Source organism: Syngnathus scovelli, chromosome 10, assembly GCF_024217435.2.
Source record: "Syngnathus scovelli strain Florida chromosome 10, RoL_Ssco_1.2, whole genome shotgun sequence".
Taxonomy (NCBI): Eukaryota; Metazoa; Chordata; class Actinopteri; order Syngnathiformes; family Syngnathidae; genus Syngnathus; species Syngnathus scovelli.
In genome coordinates this window covers 12,051,474-12,071,742 of record NC_090856.1, presented here as the reverse complement: position 1 = coordinate 12,071,742, position 20,269 = coordinate 12,051,474, and the positions used below count along the sequence as shown (strand labels likewise).

Genomic DNA, 20,269 nt, shown 5'->3' with positions numbered 1-20,269 from the left:
GATAGCAGTTTTTTAGGGATGATTTTTTTTTTTAATGCTGTTAATAAATGCATTTGTTTTCAAAAAACTTTTTTTGAATATCCATGCGTTACTACCTACTAAAGGCCCAAATCTTTTATGCAATGACCTTTACAGGTCGTTTATATTACTTCACACAAACACTACATCCAACTGCTCCTGGTTCGGCCCCCAGGTCAAAATTTAGAACCCAATTCGGCCCGCAAGTCAAAAAGTTTGCCCACCCCTGTTCTAAATAATAGCTCGACTTCACTATTACTCAACAACACAATGTCACTAACTTCTCGTTTTATCAAACGGAGCCGCGCAAAGACCTTGCATTCATGCGCGAGGTCGTGCAAAATGGCAGCAACCGTGTTGCGGATGTTTATAAGCGTAGCAGAGGTCTTAAAATAGAAAAGCATGGTCAATAAAGTGTGGAGGAAGTTAGCATTGCACAACTCAAAAGTCAAAAGTCAAAGTCAGCTTTATTGTCAATTTCTCCACATGCCAAAGACACACAAAGAAACCGAAATTTCGTTCCCCCCTATCCCACGGTGACAAGACATGGCTCACAACAGACAAACAAGTAAACAAGTATAACAAAAGCATGCTGAATAAATAATGAATAAATAACACAACAATAAATAAATAAATAAGAGGAGCAGAAAAAAAAAAAGAGCAAGTGCGCGTACAGCAGACATTCCCGAAAATAGCGCAACAGTGCCGCACGCTACGCAGAAGGGGGTAGCGAGTTCAGGGCCCTAACAGCCTGGAGAAAGAAGCTGTTGGCGAGTCTGGTGGTGCGGGAACGCAGGCTCCTGTACCTCTTCCCAGAGGGCAGAAGGTCAAACAAAGAGTGAGCCGGGTGACTCACATCTCTGGCAATTGAGGTTGCCTTGCGGGCGAGATGGGAGGTGTAAATGTCCTTCAGGGAGGGGAGCGAAGCACCAATAATCTTACCAGCCGTATTCACTATGCGCTGCAGGGCCTTCAAGTTCTGTTCAGTGCAGTTACCACCCCAGACAGCGATGGAACTGGTGAGGACGCTCTCAATGGTGCCACGGTAGAATGTAGACAGGACTGCCTGAGGAGCACATGCATGCCTGAGCTTCCGCAGGAAGTACAGGCGGCGCTGAGCTTTCTTTGCCAGTGACGAGGTGTTTGCGGACCAGGAGAGGTCCTCACTGATGTGCACCCCCAGGAACTTGGTGCAGCTCACCCTCTCCACCACAGCACCGCCGATGATCAGCGGCAGGTGTGTTGTGTGACCCTTCCGGAAGTCAACAATGATTTCCTTGGTCTTATTGATGTTCAGCAGGAGGTTGTTGTCCCTGCACCACATGGTCAAAAGTCATTGTTTCATAATTTGCATACAAATAAAAGGAGCGGTCCTCAATAAACAAGCATGTGTGATGCAACTGGCTAAGGTCATCAAGGGTACACCGTCACATGTCATTTTTGCATGTTTAATTAAGGCATCGTACAAAAGATGAGCAACCATTAGTTTCACACGTACGTAATCTTCTACCGTAAGCCATGAAAGAGGTTCTGTCTTCATAACGTATTCATCCTGCTGTGCGTTGACTCTCGTAGGCGTTGATGTCAGCGATGGTATTATTTCAAAGTCCATGTCGATCAGTGGGGAGTCCTGCGTCGGAATGTTGCCCCCAGTGGTGGGTGAGAGGGAGTCGACAACGATTGTGTCATCCGCAGCCAGATCCATGTAGCCTGCAAAATCATCGGCTACCCTGGCCTCTGTCTTTGTATTAAGTATGTGGGCAATGTCAGCGGCAGATAAGCTGGGCAAATCCATACCGTTTTCAGGGTAACGTGCGCATGCGTCGTCAAACAGCTCGATGGCTTGCGACAAGGACCACGGTTCACGCTCCATCCCATTTGCTAGGCGGCTTTCGTCGCTGTACCCCGGGGGCACCTGTAAGGTCTCAGGGCTCTCAAACACATCGAAGGTTGATGACAAAGCTCCAAAGAGACGATCGAACTGCAGATTGTCGAAGCAGATCGGTGATAAGCGATCGCTCGGTCCGGGTGTAGGCACCGGAAGGATGTCAAACCTCTCCAGCCCTGTTGCTGCCGCTGATCTCGATCCCTCAGCCGGCGCGCTTGGCCGTGGAGCTGCGATGAAAGCCATGTCGGCCTGGTTTGTCTCTGTGCCAGAGTTGTCAGGGCTGGACCAGAGTGTGATCGCAGGCCCATGTTCTATAGGTACAAAACTTGGTAAAAGTCGTCTGGCGGGGATTTTTTGAGCCATCTTCTTTCTCTGACGTGTAGAACGGTCTCTTGCTGGTAGGTGTGGAGGCTGAGTCTGAAAGCCCGCTCTTATACATTTTAGATAGGTATGCTAATGACTACAACCCCACCTTTCTGTGACTGTAGGTAAAAAGAGGGGGGCAAGGAAAGCCTGTACTGAAGAGGTGTGAGGGGGGGCCAAGGGTGGGGAGTTTAAAGTTATTTTTTAGTAAGGGTTAATCTAAAGTCAGTTTACGCTTCACTCCGACGATGTTTGTCCAGACACGGCTCGATAGGAACAGTCCCGTAATACTGTCACCAAATGCTTGCATTTGTTTATACCATTCTGTCAGTGGTACATTCAGTATTGTTTGGAAAACTCCACATTCGCTATTAAACACTTCTAGCATCAGATACATTAGATCAATTGGCTCTCCATCTTCTGTCCCATCAACAGTTTGAGGAGAAACTTTAGGCCGGAAAAAACATCTTCCGCTGGCTGTAATTCTTGAAACCCATGTTACATTCAGCCCACCTTCTAATCCGTATTTATTGAAAAATTCAGTCAAAACCTCGGGCAGGAGTTGATTTAAAACACCCCAGTGTCATGCGGTCGCGTTTATTTTTCCGGGTTTCTGTCTCGTCGATGTCGTAATTTTACTTCCGGTTTTATTTTGTCGTCCCTTCCGTTTCAGTTTGTGTTTCCTTCCTCGGTGTTGGTTGTCTTGTCTTCCCTGATCCCGATTGTGTGCACCTGTGTAATTGACAATAATGGTCAGCACCTGTGTCCACGCCCTTTTGTGTGTATTTAGTCCGTGTCTTCCCCTTGTCCTGTGCCAGTGTGTCTTGCCTCGTCCCGACCACCAGCGATTCCTTGATGTCCGAGTTCTCAGTAAGACCCCTCCTCTTTGTCTCGCCACCGAGCGACGCTTTTGTTTGTGCCTGGATCCCCATAGCCCTTTTGTCTCGCCTCAGTGCGACGCCTTTAGTTTGTACTTTTTGCCGCGTGTTTTCCCTCGTAAGAGGCGTTTTGATTTGTACTTTTAGCCTTTTATCTCGCCTCAGTGCGACGCCTTCTGTTTGTACTTTTTGCCACGCGTTTTCCCTCGCAAGAGGCGTTTTGATTTGTACTTTTGATCAGTGTGCTTGCTGGAATAAATCCAAGAAAGAAACGACTCTGCATCCGAGTCCTTCGCCTTGTCCCCTGCCTGACACCCAGTCATTTGAGTTCAACGAACCATAGGTGCTGGCTGGCTCACAGTCGTTGTTTGGTCCAGGGCCCACTTGGTTTCTCATGAAGAAAAACAGCTCACCAACCTCGTAAAAAGATTTAAATCCCCACAGAGTCTCCGGTGTTAGATACCAGTTCTGCTCAAGTTTTTCTGTAGGAGGCTGTTGCATACGCTTTAAATACATATGTTTCTTCCTAGGTGCGTCTAACAAGCCATCAGGGACTCTGCGGCAAAGATGTACTGACCGGTGTTTCCGCTATCATGATTTGAGCTTCAGGTTTGCAGTTTAACACCAAAGCTTTAGCTTAGCTCTTTTCTGTGAACTAGTCGCTCGATACTCTGGCGTAATATAGCGACAACAGGTCCACCCCTTCTCTCAAACCACACCTCTGTGTATCACGTGTTTTTAGTCAGGACATGTTTTTAACTTAGGCAACTTTCATAAAAACTAAACAAATTGTAACATACGAAATATGCTGGAGGCATATCAAATATACAGAAATATAAGGCCTTCGGAGGCCTTCATTTGTCTCCCTCCAAAATTAAATGATTCCAACAGCCAGTCTCTTTCTTTCAGATAACTTTGTCAGTATATTGACGACGTTTTAATGAATCGACCTCAGCTCAAACTATTGTATGTTAAACTTTCTCCTTCAGATGTCTTTTTCAACAAAGTTACACGCAGACAACTCGGAGCCAATAATGTTGACTCTCATGACTCAACTAGCGGTGGCCCCACAAGCTATTGTATGTCAAATTAGATGCCTTTTTCAATTGTATGTCAAATTAGATGCCTTTTTCAATTGTATGTCAAATTAGATGCCTTTTTCAACAAAGTTACACAGACAACTCTGAGACCCCATAAACTATTGTATGTTAAATTAGATGCAACAACACCTTGACTATCTTCTTCAGATGCCTTTTTTTCAACAAAACTCCCCCCTTGACTCCCCTTTTTTCAACAAAACTCCCCCCTTGACCCTAGACGCACTAGTTGATAGCAAATCTAACTCAGGTGTATCACTTCTCTGCTCTGTTTCACAAAAATACAGGCCCTATACATGCCCATACATGTCCCCATCCAAAAATGGCGCCAGCAAACCAAAATGGCGATAGCCAAAGATGGCGCCGTCTCAACTGGCGCTATCTTGGCGCCCGCGCCCCCCCTCCCAATCCAAAACCGGGTTGATTTATGGTACCATAAAAGGCCACAAAATGTTATGACCCCTACCTCATTTACATACAATAGACATCAAGGTCTTATGCATTTTAGTTTATTCTATAGACCTAAAATAGATGTCTAAGTAAGGTCTATGTGTAGACCTAACATAGACGTCTAAATTTGGTCTAGAGCAGTGGTTCTTAACCTTGTTGGAGGTACCGAACCCCACCAGTTTCATATGCGCATTCACCGAACCCCTCGTTAGTGAATTTCTTTTTTTTTTTTTATTCTAGACATACCGTAATTTCCGGACTATAAGTCGCGGTTTTTTTTCATAGTTTGGGTGGGGGGCGACTTATACTCAGGAGCGACTTATATATGTTTTTTTTCACAAATTTTTACTTGATCATTAAGACATCACTTACAAGTATAGTTGACCACTTCCCATGTTATTTTTAGTATAGTTGATCACTTCACATGCTTTTATATCTTTATCTTGAACATATTCAAAACATAAAAAATAGAGAAAACATCAAATAAAGCAATTAACACTTTAAAGCACCATATCCAAGTCCACTGTCTGCTGTATGTACACTTGCTCCATTTTTGCTCCTCTTATATTTATTATTATTACCGTAATTTCCGGACTATAAGTCGCGTTTTTTTTCATAGTTTGGGTGGGGGGGCGACTTATACTCAGGAGCGACTTATATATGTTTTTTTTCACAAATTTTTACTTGATCATTAAGACATCACTTACAAGTATAGTTGACCACTTCCCATGTTATTTTTAGTATAGTTGATCACTTCACATGCTTTTATATCTTTATCTTGAACATATTCAAAACATAAAAAATAGAGAAAACATCAAATAAAGCAATTAACACTTTAAAGCACCATATCCAAGTCCACTGTCTGCTGTATGTACACTTGCTCCATTTTTGCTCCTCTTATATTTATTATTATTATTTATTATTATTTGTTTATTTATCATTTATTCAACACTCTTATTTATTCATTGTTTGTGCCTTCTTGGGTTTTTTTTGTGTTGCTTGTATGCATATGTGTACTATCTCACCAAGGGATAGTGGAAACGTAATTTCAATCTCTTTGCGTGTCTTAGTATATAAAAAAAAAATCAACGATAAAGCAGACTTTGACTTTGATAAAACAACCCAAAAAAATATTTTCAGACGAAACTGGATGAGGGCGCTCTAAATTTCACCGTTGGCCGTGACTCATCAACTGTGTGGGCTTAAGAAAAATGGCACCAAAAAGAAACTCATATTTTGCAGGTTACAAACTTCAAGTTGTAAAATATGCAGCTGAAAACAGTAATCGAGCAGCAGAAAGAAAGTTTGGAGAACCGTGATGTACCAATCGATTACTATTTCAAGTGACGTCAGTGGCACGGCGCGGCGGTTGTTTACATAAAGGACAAACGTACCCAAGTAAGGACTACCGGCATCATTAGCGGTGATCATTTCTAAGTGACACGGAGGACAAAGAGTTGGAAGGAATTAAGGATTTGGAGTGACATAGAAGGTTTGAAAAACTATTATGGCTTTTACGCACGCCCGGTCCTACTCTACTGAGTCGGGGGCCGGCGCTCGGGCGAGTGGCTGTCCGCAAACGGTGCATGGGGCTCGGACATGGCCATTACGCACAACACCGGTCCGGTCCTATGCCATGGAGCTCTCGTGTCTGGAAGTCCACGCCGCCACACGCTTGGAAGTTTGTTTTGTTTAATAAAGAGCCGTTTACCAAACCCACGTCTATTCTTGTACTTTGTTAACGCTACAATATAGTTATATACTAGATCTGTGGAATAAAGACGAGGCTGACGTCATGGCGCACGCGCGGCGATGTTGACAAAGGACGAGGAATTTGATCGATGGATTTAATGGATTTAAAGTGCACGGATGGTTTGATAATATTATTGGCTTATATTATAGTTATTTGAAATATAGTTTATCTATCGTTATATGAGCCTGTGGAATATTTTGAAGTGCAAGCACCCTCAGCCGCGCGCACCCATTGTTGACAAAGAACGATCGATGGATTTAATGAATTGGAGTGACACTGATGGTTTTATAAACATGTTATTCATGTAATAGTTGTCCTTAATCACTCTATATGTTACGTCAGGCCCATCCTCAGCTCTTTGTTTGTGTTTGTCACGTTAGCATACCTATCGTTTAGCCTGTTGTTGCTATTTAATGAATTGGAGTGACACCGATGGTTTTATAAACATGTTATTCATGTAATAGTTGTCCTTAATAACTCTATATGTTATGTCAGGCCTGTTCTCAGCTCTTTGTTTGTGTTTGTCACGTTAGCATACCTATCGTTTAGCCTGTTGTTGCTATTTAATGAATTGGAGTGACACCGATGGTTTTATAAACATGTTATTCATGTAATAGTTGTCCTTAATCACTCTATATGTTACGTCAGGCCCGTTCTCAGCTCTTTGTTTGTGTTTGTCACATTAGCATACCTATCATTTAGCCTGTTGTTGCTATCGTTTAGCCTGTTGTTGCTCGTTCATGACAGTTTTTGGTGTGGGATTTTGTCGAATAAATTGCCCCCAAAATGCGACTTATACTCCAGAGCGACTTATATATGTTTTTTTTCACTTTTTGGGGCATTTTATGGCTGGTGCGACTTATACTCCGGAGCGACTTATAGTCCGGAAAATACGGTAGATGTTTTTTACTGGTGCACAAAATGAGCCATGCATGAACAACACCTTGTTCAAAAAACAAAAACAAAGTGCTCAGAAACATATATCAGATCATTATAAAAATCATTTTATAAAAGTTATAAAAACCTTTCTCATTACCACTTATCAAAAATGTGCAGTTATGTCTTCTTTATTGATTTGGTGTGTAGGTATAATTATATGCTTAAAATGTTTCTTTTATTGATTTAATATGTGAATATACTTGTCTGCTTATGTACTTTATTCAATGCGGTTTGAGCATATATGTTTTTGTAGCTAGGCAGGACTTTTTGTATTTCGACCCCATTCCTTCAATATCGAATGTGTTTGTGTTTGAATAAAAGGTTGAAAAAAAAACGTTATGCCGACATTTGTTAATTTTGGGGACCCCAACTCATATAACAATGTAAAACACATATCCATATTGTCATATAAAGCAGTTAACCAAATGTCTGACTTTTATGTTTTGATTGGCGAATATAAAAACAAAGAATAAAACAGCAGACAAGTTTTAACATAAATGTTTGTTAAAATAATAATACTACTAATACTACTACTACTAATAATAATAATAATAAAGTACATTTCAAACCAGCAATCTGATGTGAAATTGCAGTAGATATATTGGATCACAATATTCAGGCGTATATATGCATACACGTTATTTAAAAACTACTATAAAGTGTTATAAAATAAAGATTACCCAAAGAGAAGCATAATCTCCCCGTTGTTGAATAACGGCGCATCCCTTTATGCAGTTAGCCGTTAGCTTGGAGAAAACGAGCATAAAATAAGTGGCGTTTCAGTTCTTTCTTTCCTTGGCAAATCGTAAATCTACATTCTGGTTTACATAGTTCACGCCAGGAGACGCGCCACGTTTACTGACTGACCCGTTGATGCACGGGAAGGCAGTTCTCTCATTGCCTCGTTCGCGAACGGGAAAGTCAGGACTCGTTCCCTCACTGATCCGTTCTCGCGATGAACTGGAAATGCAAATCACTGACTCGTTCACTCACAGATCCGTTCAGTATGTGAACGGGAAATTCAATTTACAACTCGTTCGTGAACGGGAAGTTACGTCATTTTTCTTCTTCGTTTTGTTTTACGGCGAGGTGGCACCAGCTTCAATGCGCATTACTGACACCTATTGGTTGAAGTCATATGAACTGAAAAAAGAACGAATCACATTCGGAAGTGATTCGTTCATTCTCGTTCGCGGAAAAGATTCGTTCTTTTGAACGACTCGTTCACCCACAAGCCAACACTCAGTGTCGACCTTCCCATCTTATCTCTGTTGAGTCACGCGAAGCAGCATGGCGAGCAAGGAGCCCACTGTAAGAGTTATAACTTTCAACCTTTGCGTACTAACGTGAATTGTTGTTTATTGGGTAGGGATTCCGTGTGTGAAGGTCTAACAAACGTGTGTTTAAACCAGAAGCTCCCCTGAAAGAGTAAGGGATCAATTAGCTAGCTTACGCGCTAACTAGCATGCGGCTATGCTAACCAGCGCGATGTGCGAACTTTCGAGGGGTTTTTGATCAAGGTCATGTTGATCACGAATTTGTCTTGAAAGGTCTTAACACAGTTGAAGACGTATCAGAAGACTATCAAATACGTGTTGCGTTTTGTTCAAGATGTCCGTTGTTGAGCAAGGAAAACAAAGAAGTGTACTAATAGTTGGTTATTTATTTGCAAGATCTTGGGTTGCTTTACGGCAGTCAGTACACAATGCACTTCAGCAGATGAAACAACAACCTCATAGTTCTGGTCAGAAGGCTTTATAGTGTCCACAAGCAGGAATAAGGAAGAGTAGAAAGGGGAGGGGGAAAAGAAGGAAAAACATATCCTCATAAAGCAGACATTTGTCTTATCTACTGAATGTTTGGATCTATGTGTCATGAAGTTATTGAGCTGTGCTTTATGTGTAATGGAAAAGTTACCAAGCTCTGATTGAATAACTAATAAGAGTATTTACAATTGACATGATAAAATATATAAATTAATATGAATATGTACACATTGATTCACATGATAAGTATAACAGTATACAAATACGAAAAGTATATAAGTTTGTATAACGTAACAAAAATTTGCTGTTGCTCTCTCTTCCGATGACATTCAGCAACTTATCGACTTATCCTGTTATGCCGATTTTGTACTCCAAAATTTTTAGATGTGCGCTCACGTTATCTTGTCTTGGGTCTATTCTTTGTTTGTGTATTTTGCATCCAATGTACAGCATATATTTGTAAATGTAATTTTGTATTTTTGTCTTCTCTAATTTTCTTTTTTAACAAATATTTTCTCCTCCAAAGTCCTTATTTTTTCTATTCATCCATTCATCTAATATTTATGTATTTCTCATCGGATATTTTTTTATGTTACCCATCTACTTTTCACGTTTTTTTTTCCCCGACTCAAATTTAAATGATGATGTACCCATGTTGCTTTGTACCGATTGCCGTTCTATTGCAGCGGTTGGTCCAGAATCTCCGGGACCTGATGGGTCGCATGGCAGGGTCGTCCGGCGGTAGGGGCGCTGGACTCGGAATCAAACTGCTGCTTGGCGCCGGCGCCTTGGCGTATGGTGTCAAAGAAGCCACGTATACTGGTGCGCATTGACATGAATTTATAAATGGAGCATCAACTTTGTGATGTGGCAAAGCTCTCACAGTCAGTAAATAAGTCCTTTTTCCCTCTTTTATTAACTTCTACGAATGGAATATGTTGAGAACCTTTGTAGTGCTTGTACCAAGATGAAATTGCCGCAGTTGCGCAAATTTCTGGACCGCATTTCTGCACACAGTGGAGGGCGGTCACCGAGCGGTCGTGTTCAACAGGATCGGCGGCATGCAGATGGACACGGTGCTGGCCGAGGGCCTTCATTTCAGGTGAGGATGGGCCCCCGTAACTTGGACCTCGCCGGTTTTTATTGTGCCGCTGTTGGAATTGTTTTGGATTTAATTTTGATAGTTTATTTTTTAGTCTTTGTTTTTTTAAATTTGCTTAGTTTCAGTTCATTTTTAAAGCAAGCCTATAAGCCAGGGGTGGCCAACCAGGCAGATTAAGAGCCACATTCTTTACAGTGTTACCGCAAAGAGCCACATCATACACATGGGCACACATGAACATCACCCCATCCCTTCCTCTTACACACACACACACACACACGCACAACTCTGCTTCGCCAAATTTATTGTGTGACATTATCATGTCACACACACCAACATGATAATAACAGAAATTGACTCATACAGTACCAAGACCACAAGCCAGTCATTTTCAACAATGAACATTGTGTGCACTGTCTCACACACACAAACTTTCAGTTCAACAAAGTCCACAAACAAAAACATAATTTACAATAATGTTTTTTCACTTACTATGCATGTTGGTTAGTGCAACTTTTGGCATTCCTTGAACAAACCTCTTCTAATCTGGCTTGTATTCTGTTGTTGCCACTCAAAGTAATTCTTTTAGTTGGATGTCTGATACCATTCGTTTTAGTTTGTCGTTTTCAGAGGACAAGATTTCAACAACGTCACTGAGGCATTTTTTAACGAACTCCCCTTACAATGAAGTATGGCTTTTCAGCCCGTGCAATGTTCCAAGCCAGTTGATACGATGCAGGCGTGACAGTCTGTTAGAGTTGTTCACACTCCAACTTATTTTGTAAGAACCAAACAGGAGACAAGTACAGTAATTTCCGGACTATAAACCGCACCGGACTATAAGCCGCACCAGCTAAAATTCAGGGATATTTCAGTTTTTTTCTTACATAAGCCACACCGGACTATAAGCCGCACGTGCACATGAGGTTTTTACAAAGAAAGACAGTACACAGAAAGCCGTAAAAATCCATAAATACGCCGCGCCGCCATTTAAGCCTCAGGGTTCAAAGTAACCTTCTGAATAAAATGTATTAAAAGTTCACATTCATTACAACTTGTTTTTGGTGAGCAAAATGTCAGAAGAATTAAATTTAAATGCTGATTGATTGGGTTTTAATACAATGCAGATGGTCCAAACAGCGCCACTGCTTTGTGTAATCTCTTGAGTCACATGGCAGAGTATGAAAAAGGGTTTAGAGCCCTTTGACGCAGGTCATCTAGCGTGCATTCCTACTAAAGCTCATAATAGTCACAAGCAACACAGCCAGAATAAGCAGCAGCCATAGTAGTGTTTCAAAATAGTATTTTTGTTGTTGTTTTTTTCTTCAAGATATCGCACAACAGTGGTCCACAGCCTTTTTACGAGTGTATAAAAGTTATCAAACATCACAAAAATCCCGAAAAAAAATCTTATATAAGCCGCACCTGTCTATAAGCCGCAGGGTTAAAAATTTTGGAAAAAAGTCGCGGCTTATAGTCTGGAAATTGTGGTAAGTCCTTTTAAGCACCTGCAGGTGGAGAGTCCATTCATTGCTGTGTGTATAGCGATGATCGAATACAGTCTGACTCAGGCCTCTTGCAGGAGCATTTTATTGAGAGAAACAGAGTGGGGGTTGAGAGTGGGGGTCAGAGTAGACAGGATGGGGCCGAAGCCCCTGGCCTGCTGATCAAAACACAGCAGGGGGTATTTCACGATGTTGTGTAAACAAAACAACTTTGATTGCTTCATCTGCAGCTAGTCAATCAGTTCAAAAGATCTTATCACTTTGTTCTTCTACTTTTGTTAAGACAGGACAAGCGAGTTTAATTATTACAGGTTACATTCCAACATAAGCATAGGATCAAACTAATCTATTAACCCTAACACAGTCTCTGAGTGCTTCATAATTTTGGGGAAAAACTGTACGGTTTTCCGCCTAACTTTTCAAAGTGTCCAACTTGTTCTTGCGAAAATCCTTATCGATGTTAGCATGGAGTGAGCTGAAGTGGCGCTGAACAATTGAAGCTTTGAAATGCGCTTATGACGTCTGACATATCAGGCAGAATGGCTTGCCATTACGTTTGACAAAAAAATATATAAACTTTCCCCACTCTGTTAAAAACGTCCTGTGTTCATCTTCATATTTTTGTTTAGCTACGCATTTTTTCCCTGCCATTTTAAGAGCGAAATGGACACTAATTGTTTACTTGAATGGGTTTGCCCCTCCTGCTTTGCAAAATTTCACCTCATGCGCAGGCTTGTTTGACGAAAATACCATATTGAACTCAAGCGAAGTGAACACGCACAAAAAAAAACACAAACAAAAATGTTGATATGAATGTAAAAGAGCCGCATGAAACCAGGCAAAGGCCTGCTCTAAGTCTTTGTGGTTTTCAAATTTTTCCAAAAATTATTTGAGTTTTTATTAGTTTTACAATTAGCTTTTTATGTAGCTCGGGTAATGGTCGAGCGCAAGATTTAAAAAAAAAAAAAAAAAGGTCACGCGGTATGGCGTAGTAAAGTAAACTGAAGGTAAGTAAAGTAAACAGTTTCACCAGTTTCATCTTCAGCTCCGGTTATAAATCAGTACGGAAATAGATTTAAAGCTCATGTATGAAAATTGAAAAAAATGGAAAAGGTCATTTTTACTCCGGTTCTTGTTTTAGCAACATAGTTTGTTTTAATTTTTTATTTGGTAAGCGTTTTCATTTTCAGTCTTAATTATTTTGCAATAGCCACTGAGCTTGGGTGCGCCCTGTGTGCGTTAGGATCCCGTGGTTCCAGTACCCCATCATCTATGACATCAGAGCCCGACCCAGGAAGATCTCCTCACTGACCGGTAGCAAAGGTAACCCAAACCCCACCGCGTCTGTGCAAGTCTGTCACGTGGCGGCAAGGTGACGTTTTTGCCAGACAACGTAAGCAGATGCGAGACGTTTTGAAAGGTGCACCCCCGATGACTATGCTGGTCGTGCCGATTAGACCTGCAGATGGTGAACATTGCGGTGAGGGTGCTGTCGCGTCCGATGGCATCCAATCTACCCGCCATGTACCAGCGTCTGGGCAAGGACTACGACGAGCGGGTGCTGCCCTCCATCGTCAACGAGGTCCTCAAGTCGGTGGTGGCCAAGTTCAACGCCTCCCAGCTCATCACGCAAAGAGCCCAGGTACGCTCGTCTTCCGGCTGGCCGAAAAAGGAAGTTGGCCGTCCGCTGGCCCCCACGGTGAGCTTGTGCTTGCGCAGGTGTCGCTGTTGGTGCGCAGGGAGCTCTTTGAGCGTGCCAAAGACTTCAATATCATCCTAGACGACGTGGCCATCACCGAGCTGAGCTTCAGCAGCCAGTACACCGCCGCCGTCGAGGCCAAGCAAGTTGGTAAGGAATCTACGCCCTTTGCTTCGGGAATGTAAACCAAAAAAAAAAAAAAAGACATTTGGCGATTTGCCACAAACTAAAGAAGCGCTCGCTGGGCCTTTCTGTGCTTCAAGAAAAGGGTCATGACTTGACATTAACCAAACTAAAAAGGAGCCTTTTGTGATCATTCACATCAGACCAAAAGCAAAGCAATATTTATAAATATATAAATATTATATATTAATATTATATATTAACATATAATATTATATAAAAAGAAATTACAAAGATCCGGTCATTCTTTCCGGACACCCAAAACACATTTGATGCCACACAAAAACTCTCTGACATAAGAAAAGTGTCACTTTGACGTCGCGCAAAAACTTTGGAAGAGGGAGGGAGACCCTTTCAGGCCACTTAGTGCAGTCATTGGCCGCTCCGCGCCGCCGTGAGAACTTTCAATGGCCGCTAAAGACGCTAGTAAGACTCGCTCGGACTCTGCTCAGTAAGTTGGGCGATATTGGCTTTAACGGCCGCTGAGAAGTCGGGCTCTTCGCCATTAGGGAAAGGTTCTTGCCGTTTGTGCTTGTGCATGCGGTGCCATCGTTGAGCGTGTTGGGGGGCAAATTTCAACATTGTTTGGCTCACGTTTGTTGATGAATTGACATTATTTGTTGACAATTGTGCGCTTCCGCCACCGAGCACTCAAACCAAGAGTTTTTTAACTTGTGACCATTCATCCATCCGTTCTCTTCTCTTGAGTTTCACGCCGGTGTTGCGTTTCACAAGTGGGTTGAAGGCCGTGTCTCCGTGTGCGCAGCTCAGCAAGAGGCGCAGAGGGCTCAGTTCTACGTAGAGAAAGCCAAACAAGACCAGCGGCAGAAGATCATCCAGGCCGAAGGAGAAGCCGAGGCGGCCAAGATGGTAAAAACATGCGGGTTTTTGCAACAAACAATCCATGGGAGCTTTCTTTATACGGTACGTTCCCAGCAGTTGCCACAAAGCGTCAACAACGGACGCAGAGCGACCGATTTCACCGAGGCCGTCTGTTGGCCAATTTTCAGCCCCAAATGTGCGTTTCCAGTTGTCTTGAATACGCCAAGAGAAGTCGGCCATGGAGCAGCAATGTGGGCCATGTGGCGAGCATAAAAGCAACCCGCCCACATCTGAATTTGTGTGTTTCAGCTGGGCCAAGCCGTCACCAAGAATCCTGGCTACCTGAAGCTGAGGCGCATCCGAGCCGCTCAGACCATTGCCAAGACGGTCGGTCACTCATTCGCTCGTCTTTTATCTCAGCGTTAGGACGGCGACAATGACGAAAAATGCAATGATGACTTTGACAAGGTCAAGGGAGGTGCTCGTGACACCGTTGACAATTATTAAGATCATGGCCATGAGCATGCTGGTGACCACCGTCATCGAGGGGAGGGGGAGGAAGCTTAGTTGGGCCTGGCCAAGAGGGATTTTCTCACAGCGCTTACCAAGTTTGGCAGAAAGAAATTTGAATAGGCGAGTCAACCCAAAAACACACAGACTGAATTAAAGAACTTCTCTTCCCTCCTAACTTTTAGGCCTTTAATGCCAACAACAGCACAGGGAAGAGTCACAGGCAGAACTTTGGAGCGCTTATAGGAACAAGGAATAATTGTTCAAGTGCAAAGACATACAAAAATGGATCTTTAAGGGTTTTTTTTATCTTTAAGTTGCAGCCATATATGTCTGCAGTCAATAGATTGAACAAAGACTTAGCGCCTTCAAGTGGAGAAACAACACACGGACGTGGTTCTGAGCCAGCGAGTCGGACACGCGACGACAGCTTGACAGAAGTGCGAATGAATGAGCACTACTACAGCATTTTTTTTAATTTTTTTTTACCAGGGATGGGATTTTTTTTTTTACCAGGCATGACAGCCGACAAATTAAATTATGACAAGACCCTCATGTCGAATAACTAAGGCGATGTCAGTTCCCGCGCTGATGTTAACGCCGATGTGGTCCCGCAGGTGTCGACGTCTCAGAACAAAGTGTACCTGAATGCTGAAAGTTTGGTCCTCAACTTGCAGAACCAGGCCTTGTTTGACAAGTGAGTGCCCCGAATGTCTCTCGTTACGTGCGTAGAGCGTCTCTGAACGTGAGCACCGTGACCCCTTCGGCCATGCCTGGTTCATTTCGTGATCTTGTAACTGCTGCACCCATTTGTACCGCAACTCGACTTAACGGAAAGAATGAAAATGTCCGACTGATTGTCGTCGGAGCCGCCTGCTCCGCTAGCTCCTTCCCGCTGTGTTCCACCTAAACGGATTCTACGTCAACAAAAAAGGCGACGCACCGATTGCTGTTGGAACTTTGCGTCTCGCCTCCTACTCGGGCTGAATAGTTTCAGAATTGACTCATGTACAGAATATCCCATTGATTGATGAAACTGGAATTAGATGAAAACAATGTTTTGCTTCTGTCCACTTGGAGTCGCCATTCTCTTGTTCCAAACGGTAGTTCCTTTTTGAGGCGAGGGCGGGTGTACTTTGGTACTGTACTTAAGTCATTTATTGTACTTGAATCAATTTCTGTATTTTTTCTTTTCCTATATTTGAAGGCTGCATCTGAGCGGGTATGGTTTGTGAGTGTGCGTGCGCACGTAGCAAAGATTGTTTTTGGGCAGGCTTTGTTCTAGTTCGCAATCACGTTTGCCAACAGTTTTAATGGTCTGTAATAGTTATTCTTGTCCCTCAAAAAATTGGAACATGATCCAAATTTTATGACAAGAAAAGTGAATACATTTGTGCCGTTTTGTTTATTTTCCAACTATAGCGAGTGAACCTATATTGAGTGAACTTGATCAAGTTTGACTTGGGATCAAGTGCTTGTTTCTTTCTGCCGCCCCGAGTCTCAGACAAGTTGCAAAGGGCTTCACGTGCATGAGCATTCGCAATTGACTACTTTTACTTTGACTCAAGTCAAACATTTTGCCCCTGGATCTGTCTTGAACTTCATTCAGTAAAATCATGACCCACCAACGGCCCGGTGAGTGAGCAAAGCAGGCGAGAGCGCACATTGCAGCCGCTGGGCTGCTTTGCATTCGATTGAAAAGCTTTGCTGCTGTCGCGTCTGCACGACCTGCTGACATTTTACTACTTTGATGGAAACTAATTTGCTTCGTCTGACCACTAATTCCTGTTTCGGTTTCAGTTTATCATTGGGCCTGAAGAAGTGATGAAGAGGCCGTCGTGTTCATCGCGACCGACCGATGGGCACTCGCGGACAGCTGGTGGACAACAAACAAAAGTCGGGAACAAGTTGATTTTGTTTTTCTTTAGTTTAGTTTTTGTAATTGTGGCACAAGATGCCGGAGACGTCGTTGGTAGCGCCACGCAATCGCTCCCGTGTGCGTTTGTAAATGCAAATTTGACTTCGTTGGAGATTAGCATGCAACATCTCTGTTAGGACGTCGGTTTAAGCGTATCAGCTGCCCGTTTCCATAGCAACGTGCATGCGATGAGGTCCTCCCGGCGCGTGCGTGACTCAAGCAATTAGCACTCCTGATTTTCACGGTGGCAGTTATTGATTGCGTGATTGTCATGAATGTGTTGCTTCCTAACATCTAACTTTAATGTCACTGCAATAGGACGACTCGGAAAACCATCTTGTCTCAGTTCACTCTGTCATCTAATGGAAGAGCATTTCATGTCATCGTTTTGAAAAATACACAGCTTTCATGCACAGGTTTCAATAAATCGAAGACACAAGAAAGAGATCTTTGAATGATTTTCAAATCTAAGTTTGCTCATATTGACAAATGAAAAGGTCAGGAGATCTGCCAATGTGTCTGACGTCTTCAAGGATTCGGAACGTTTACGCCCAAAAAAAATTTCCCCCCCAATGCAATAAAATTATAATGGGCGTCAATTGCACGCAGACTATATAAATCTAACTCATTTGCGGACTCGGGTTGTGTGCCAGCTAAGCCAACCCAAATCCAGTTGTTCAAGCACAACTAGTAGTAGGAAGCGCGGCGACGCGCCCAGCGGGAAGCTAGCGCAGCGCAGGCCTTGACAGGTCTCGCTGGAATTTGGCTCAACGTGTCTGAACGCGCACAAAACTCGTTCACCTTGTCTGTTCCTCCTTCCGCTTCCGCTTCTTCCGCTTTCTATTAGACTTTAATCAGACAACCGGCATAGCACTGACCATCTGTCATGTTTTTTTTTTTTATTCAAACTTTTATTCAAACACATTAGGTATAATAACATCTACAACTACAAACAGACAAAAACAAAATAAGACATCCACAATACCAGGAGAGAAAAAAACACATTACAGGGCAACTCCATCTTATATCCTAAGAGTATACAGCCAGAGCAAGCATCTTACAGAAACAGCCTTTCAATAAATGAGGTGTTTTACAGCATTCTCTGTGTTAATAAGTTTTAACAAAATGTTGTAGGATTTCAGATCATTCTTCCAATGAAGAAGGTATGATTTTGCTTTAAAGAGGCGGGATTTGTGTATATATTGTTTGGCCAACAAAATAATAATAAAAAATCAAATTTACCGTTATGAAAAAAACATTTACAGGGATCAGAATTTTCCGCGAACGTCTGGCAGAATCTCCTGTCAGGAAGAGCTTCAACTCCCACCTCCGGCAGAGCTTTTCCCACGTCCCGGGGGAGGCGGGGGACATTGAGTCTGAGTGGACCATGTTCCGCGCCTCCATTGTTGAGGCGGCCGACCGGAGCTGTGGCCGTAAGGTCGTTGGTGCCTGTCGTGGCGGCAATCCCCGAACCCGCTGGTGGACACCGGCGGTAAGGGATGCCGTCAAGCTGAAGAAGGAGTCCTATCGGGCCGTTTTGGCCTGCGGGACTCCGGAGGCAGCTGACAGGTACCGGATGGCCAAGCGGAACGCGGCTTCGGCGGTTGCTGAGGCAAAAACCCGGGCGTGGGAGGAGTTCGGTGAGGCCATGGAGAATGACTTTCGGACGGCTTCGAGGAAATTCTGGTCCACCATCCGGCGTCTCAGGAGGGGGAAGCAGTGCAACGTCAACACTGTTTACAGTGGGGATGGCGTGCTGCTGACCTCGACTCGGGACGTCGTGAGTCGGTGGGGAGAATACTTCGAAGACCTCCTCAATTCCACCTACGCGCCTTCCATTGAGGAAGCAGGGCCTGGAGACTCTGAGGCGGATTCTCCAATCTCTGGGGTCGAAGTCACTGAGGTAGTTAAAAAACTCCTCGGTGGCAAGGCCCCGGGGGTGGATGAGATCCGCCCGGAGTTCTTAAAGGCTCTGGATGTTATGGGGCTGTCATGGCTGACACGCCTCTACAACGTTGCGTGGACATCGGGGACAGTGCCTCTGGATTGGCAGACTGGGGTGGTGGTTCCCCTCTTTAAGAAGGGGGACCGGAGGGTGTGTTCCAATTACAGGGGAATCACACTCCTCAGCCTCCCTGGTAAGGTCTATTCAGGGGTGCTGGAGAGGAGGGTCCGTCGGGAGGTCGAACCTCGGATTCAGGAGGAGCAGTGTGGCTTTCGTCCTGGCCGTGGAACAGTGGACCAGCTCTACACCCTCGGCAGGATCCTCGAGGGTGCATGGGAGTTCGCCCAACCAGTCCACATGTGTTTTGTGGACTTGGAGAAGGCGTTCGACCGTGTCCCTCGGGAGGTTCTGTGGAGGGTGCTTCGGGAGTACGGGGTGCCGAGCCAACTGATAAGGGCGGTTCGGTCCCTGTATCACCGATGCCAGAGTCTGGTCCGCATTTCCGGCAGTAAGTCGGATTCGTTCCCAGTGAGGGTTGGACTCCGCCAAGGCTGCCCTTTGTCACCGATTCTGTTCATAATTTTTATGGACAGAATTTCTAGGCGCAGCCGAGGCGTTGAGGGGGTCCGGTTTGGGGACCTCAGCATCGCGTCTCTGCTTTTTGCAGATGACGTGGTGCTGTTGGCTTCTTCAGGCCGTGATCTCCAGCTCTCGCTGGAACGGTTCGCAGCCGAGTGTGAAGCGGTCGGGATGAGGGTCAGCACCTCCAAATCCGAGTCCATGGTCCTCGATAGGAAAAGGGTGGAATGCCCTCTCCGGATCGGGGATGAGATCCTGCCCCAAGTGGAGGAGTTCAAGTATCTTGGAGTCTTGTTCACGAGTGAGGGGAGGATGGAGCGTGAGATCGACAGGCGGATCGGTGCAGCGTCGGCAGTAATGCGGACCCTGTACCGGTCCGTTGTGGTGAAGAGAGAGCTGAGCCAAAAGGCAAAGCTCTCAATTTACCGGTCGATTTACGCTCCTACCCTCACCTATGGTCACGAGCTATGGGTCGTGACCGAAAGAACGAGATCTCGGATACAAGCGGCCGAAATGAGTTTTCTCCGCAGGATGTCCGGGCTCTCCCTTAGAGATAGGGTGAGAAGCTCGGTCATCCGGGAGAGACTCGGAGTAGAGTCGCTACTCCTCCACGTTGAGAGGAGCCAGATGAGGTGGCTCGGGCATCTCATCAGGATGCCTCCTGGACGCCTCCCTGGGGAGGTGTTCCGGGGACGACCCAGGACGCGGTGGAGAGACTATGTCTCTCAGCTGGCCTGGGAACGCCTTGGGATCCCCCGGGATGAGCTGGATGAAGTGGCTGGGGAGAGGGAAGTCTGGGAGTCCCTCCTAAAGCTGCTGCCCCCGCGACCCGACCCCGGATAAGCGGAAGAAGA

General features: G+C 44.4%; 1 protein-coding gene and 1 long non-coding RNA gene across 2 annotated transcripts; one reads left to right on the top strand and one right to left on the bottom strand.

Annotated features, from left to right (window-relative positions):
- Positions 1 to 466: 466 nt before the first annotated feature.
- LOC125975712 (uncharacterized) lies at positions 467 to 8,436 on the bottom strand. The gene is made up of 2 exons (XR_011087551.1): positions 8,067 to 8,436; positions 467 to 1,331 (listed from the first exon to the last, which is right to left on the bottom strand). It is a non-coding gene; the product is annotated as an uncharacterized lncRNA (long non-coding RNA).
- A 91-nt stretch (positions 8,437 to 8,527) lies between these two features.
- phb2b (prohibitin 2b) lies at positions 8,528 to 17,334 on the top strand. The gene is made up of 10 exons (XM_049731417.2): positions 8,528 to 8,697; positions 9,839 to 9,974; positions 10,170 to 10,254; positions 13,003 to 13,082; positions 13,217 to 13,401; positions 13,479 to 13,608; positions 14,408 to 14,511; positions 14,773 to 14,850; positions 15,591 to 15,670; positions 16,774 to 17,334. Exons 1-10 carry the CDS (start codon positions 8,677 to 8,679, stop codon positions 16,796 to 16,798), a joined length of 924 nt encoding a protein of 307 aa, XP_049587374.1. The 5' UTR covers positions 8,528 to 8,676; the 3' UTR covers positions 16,799 to 17,334.
- Positions 17,335 to 20,269: the final 2,935 nt, after the last annotated feature.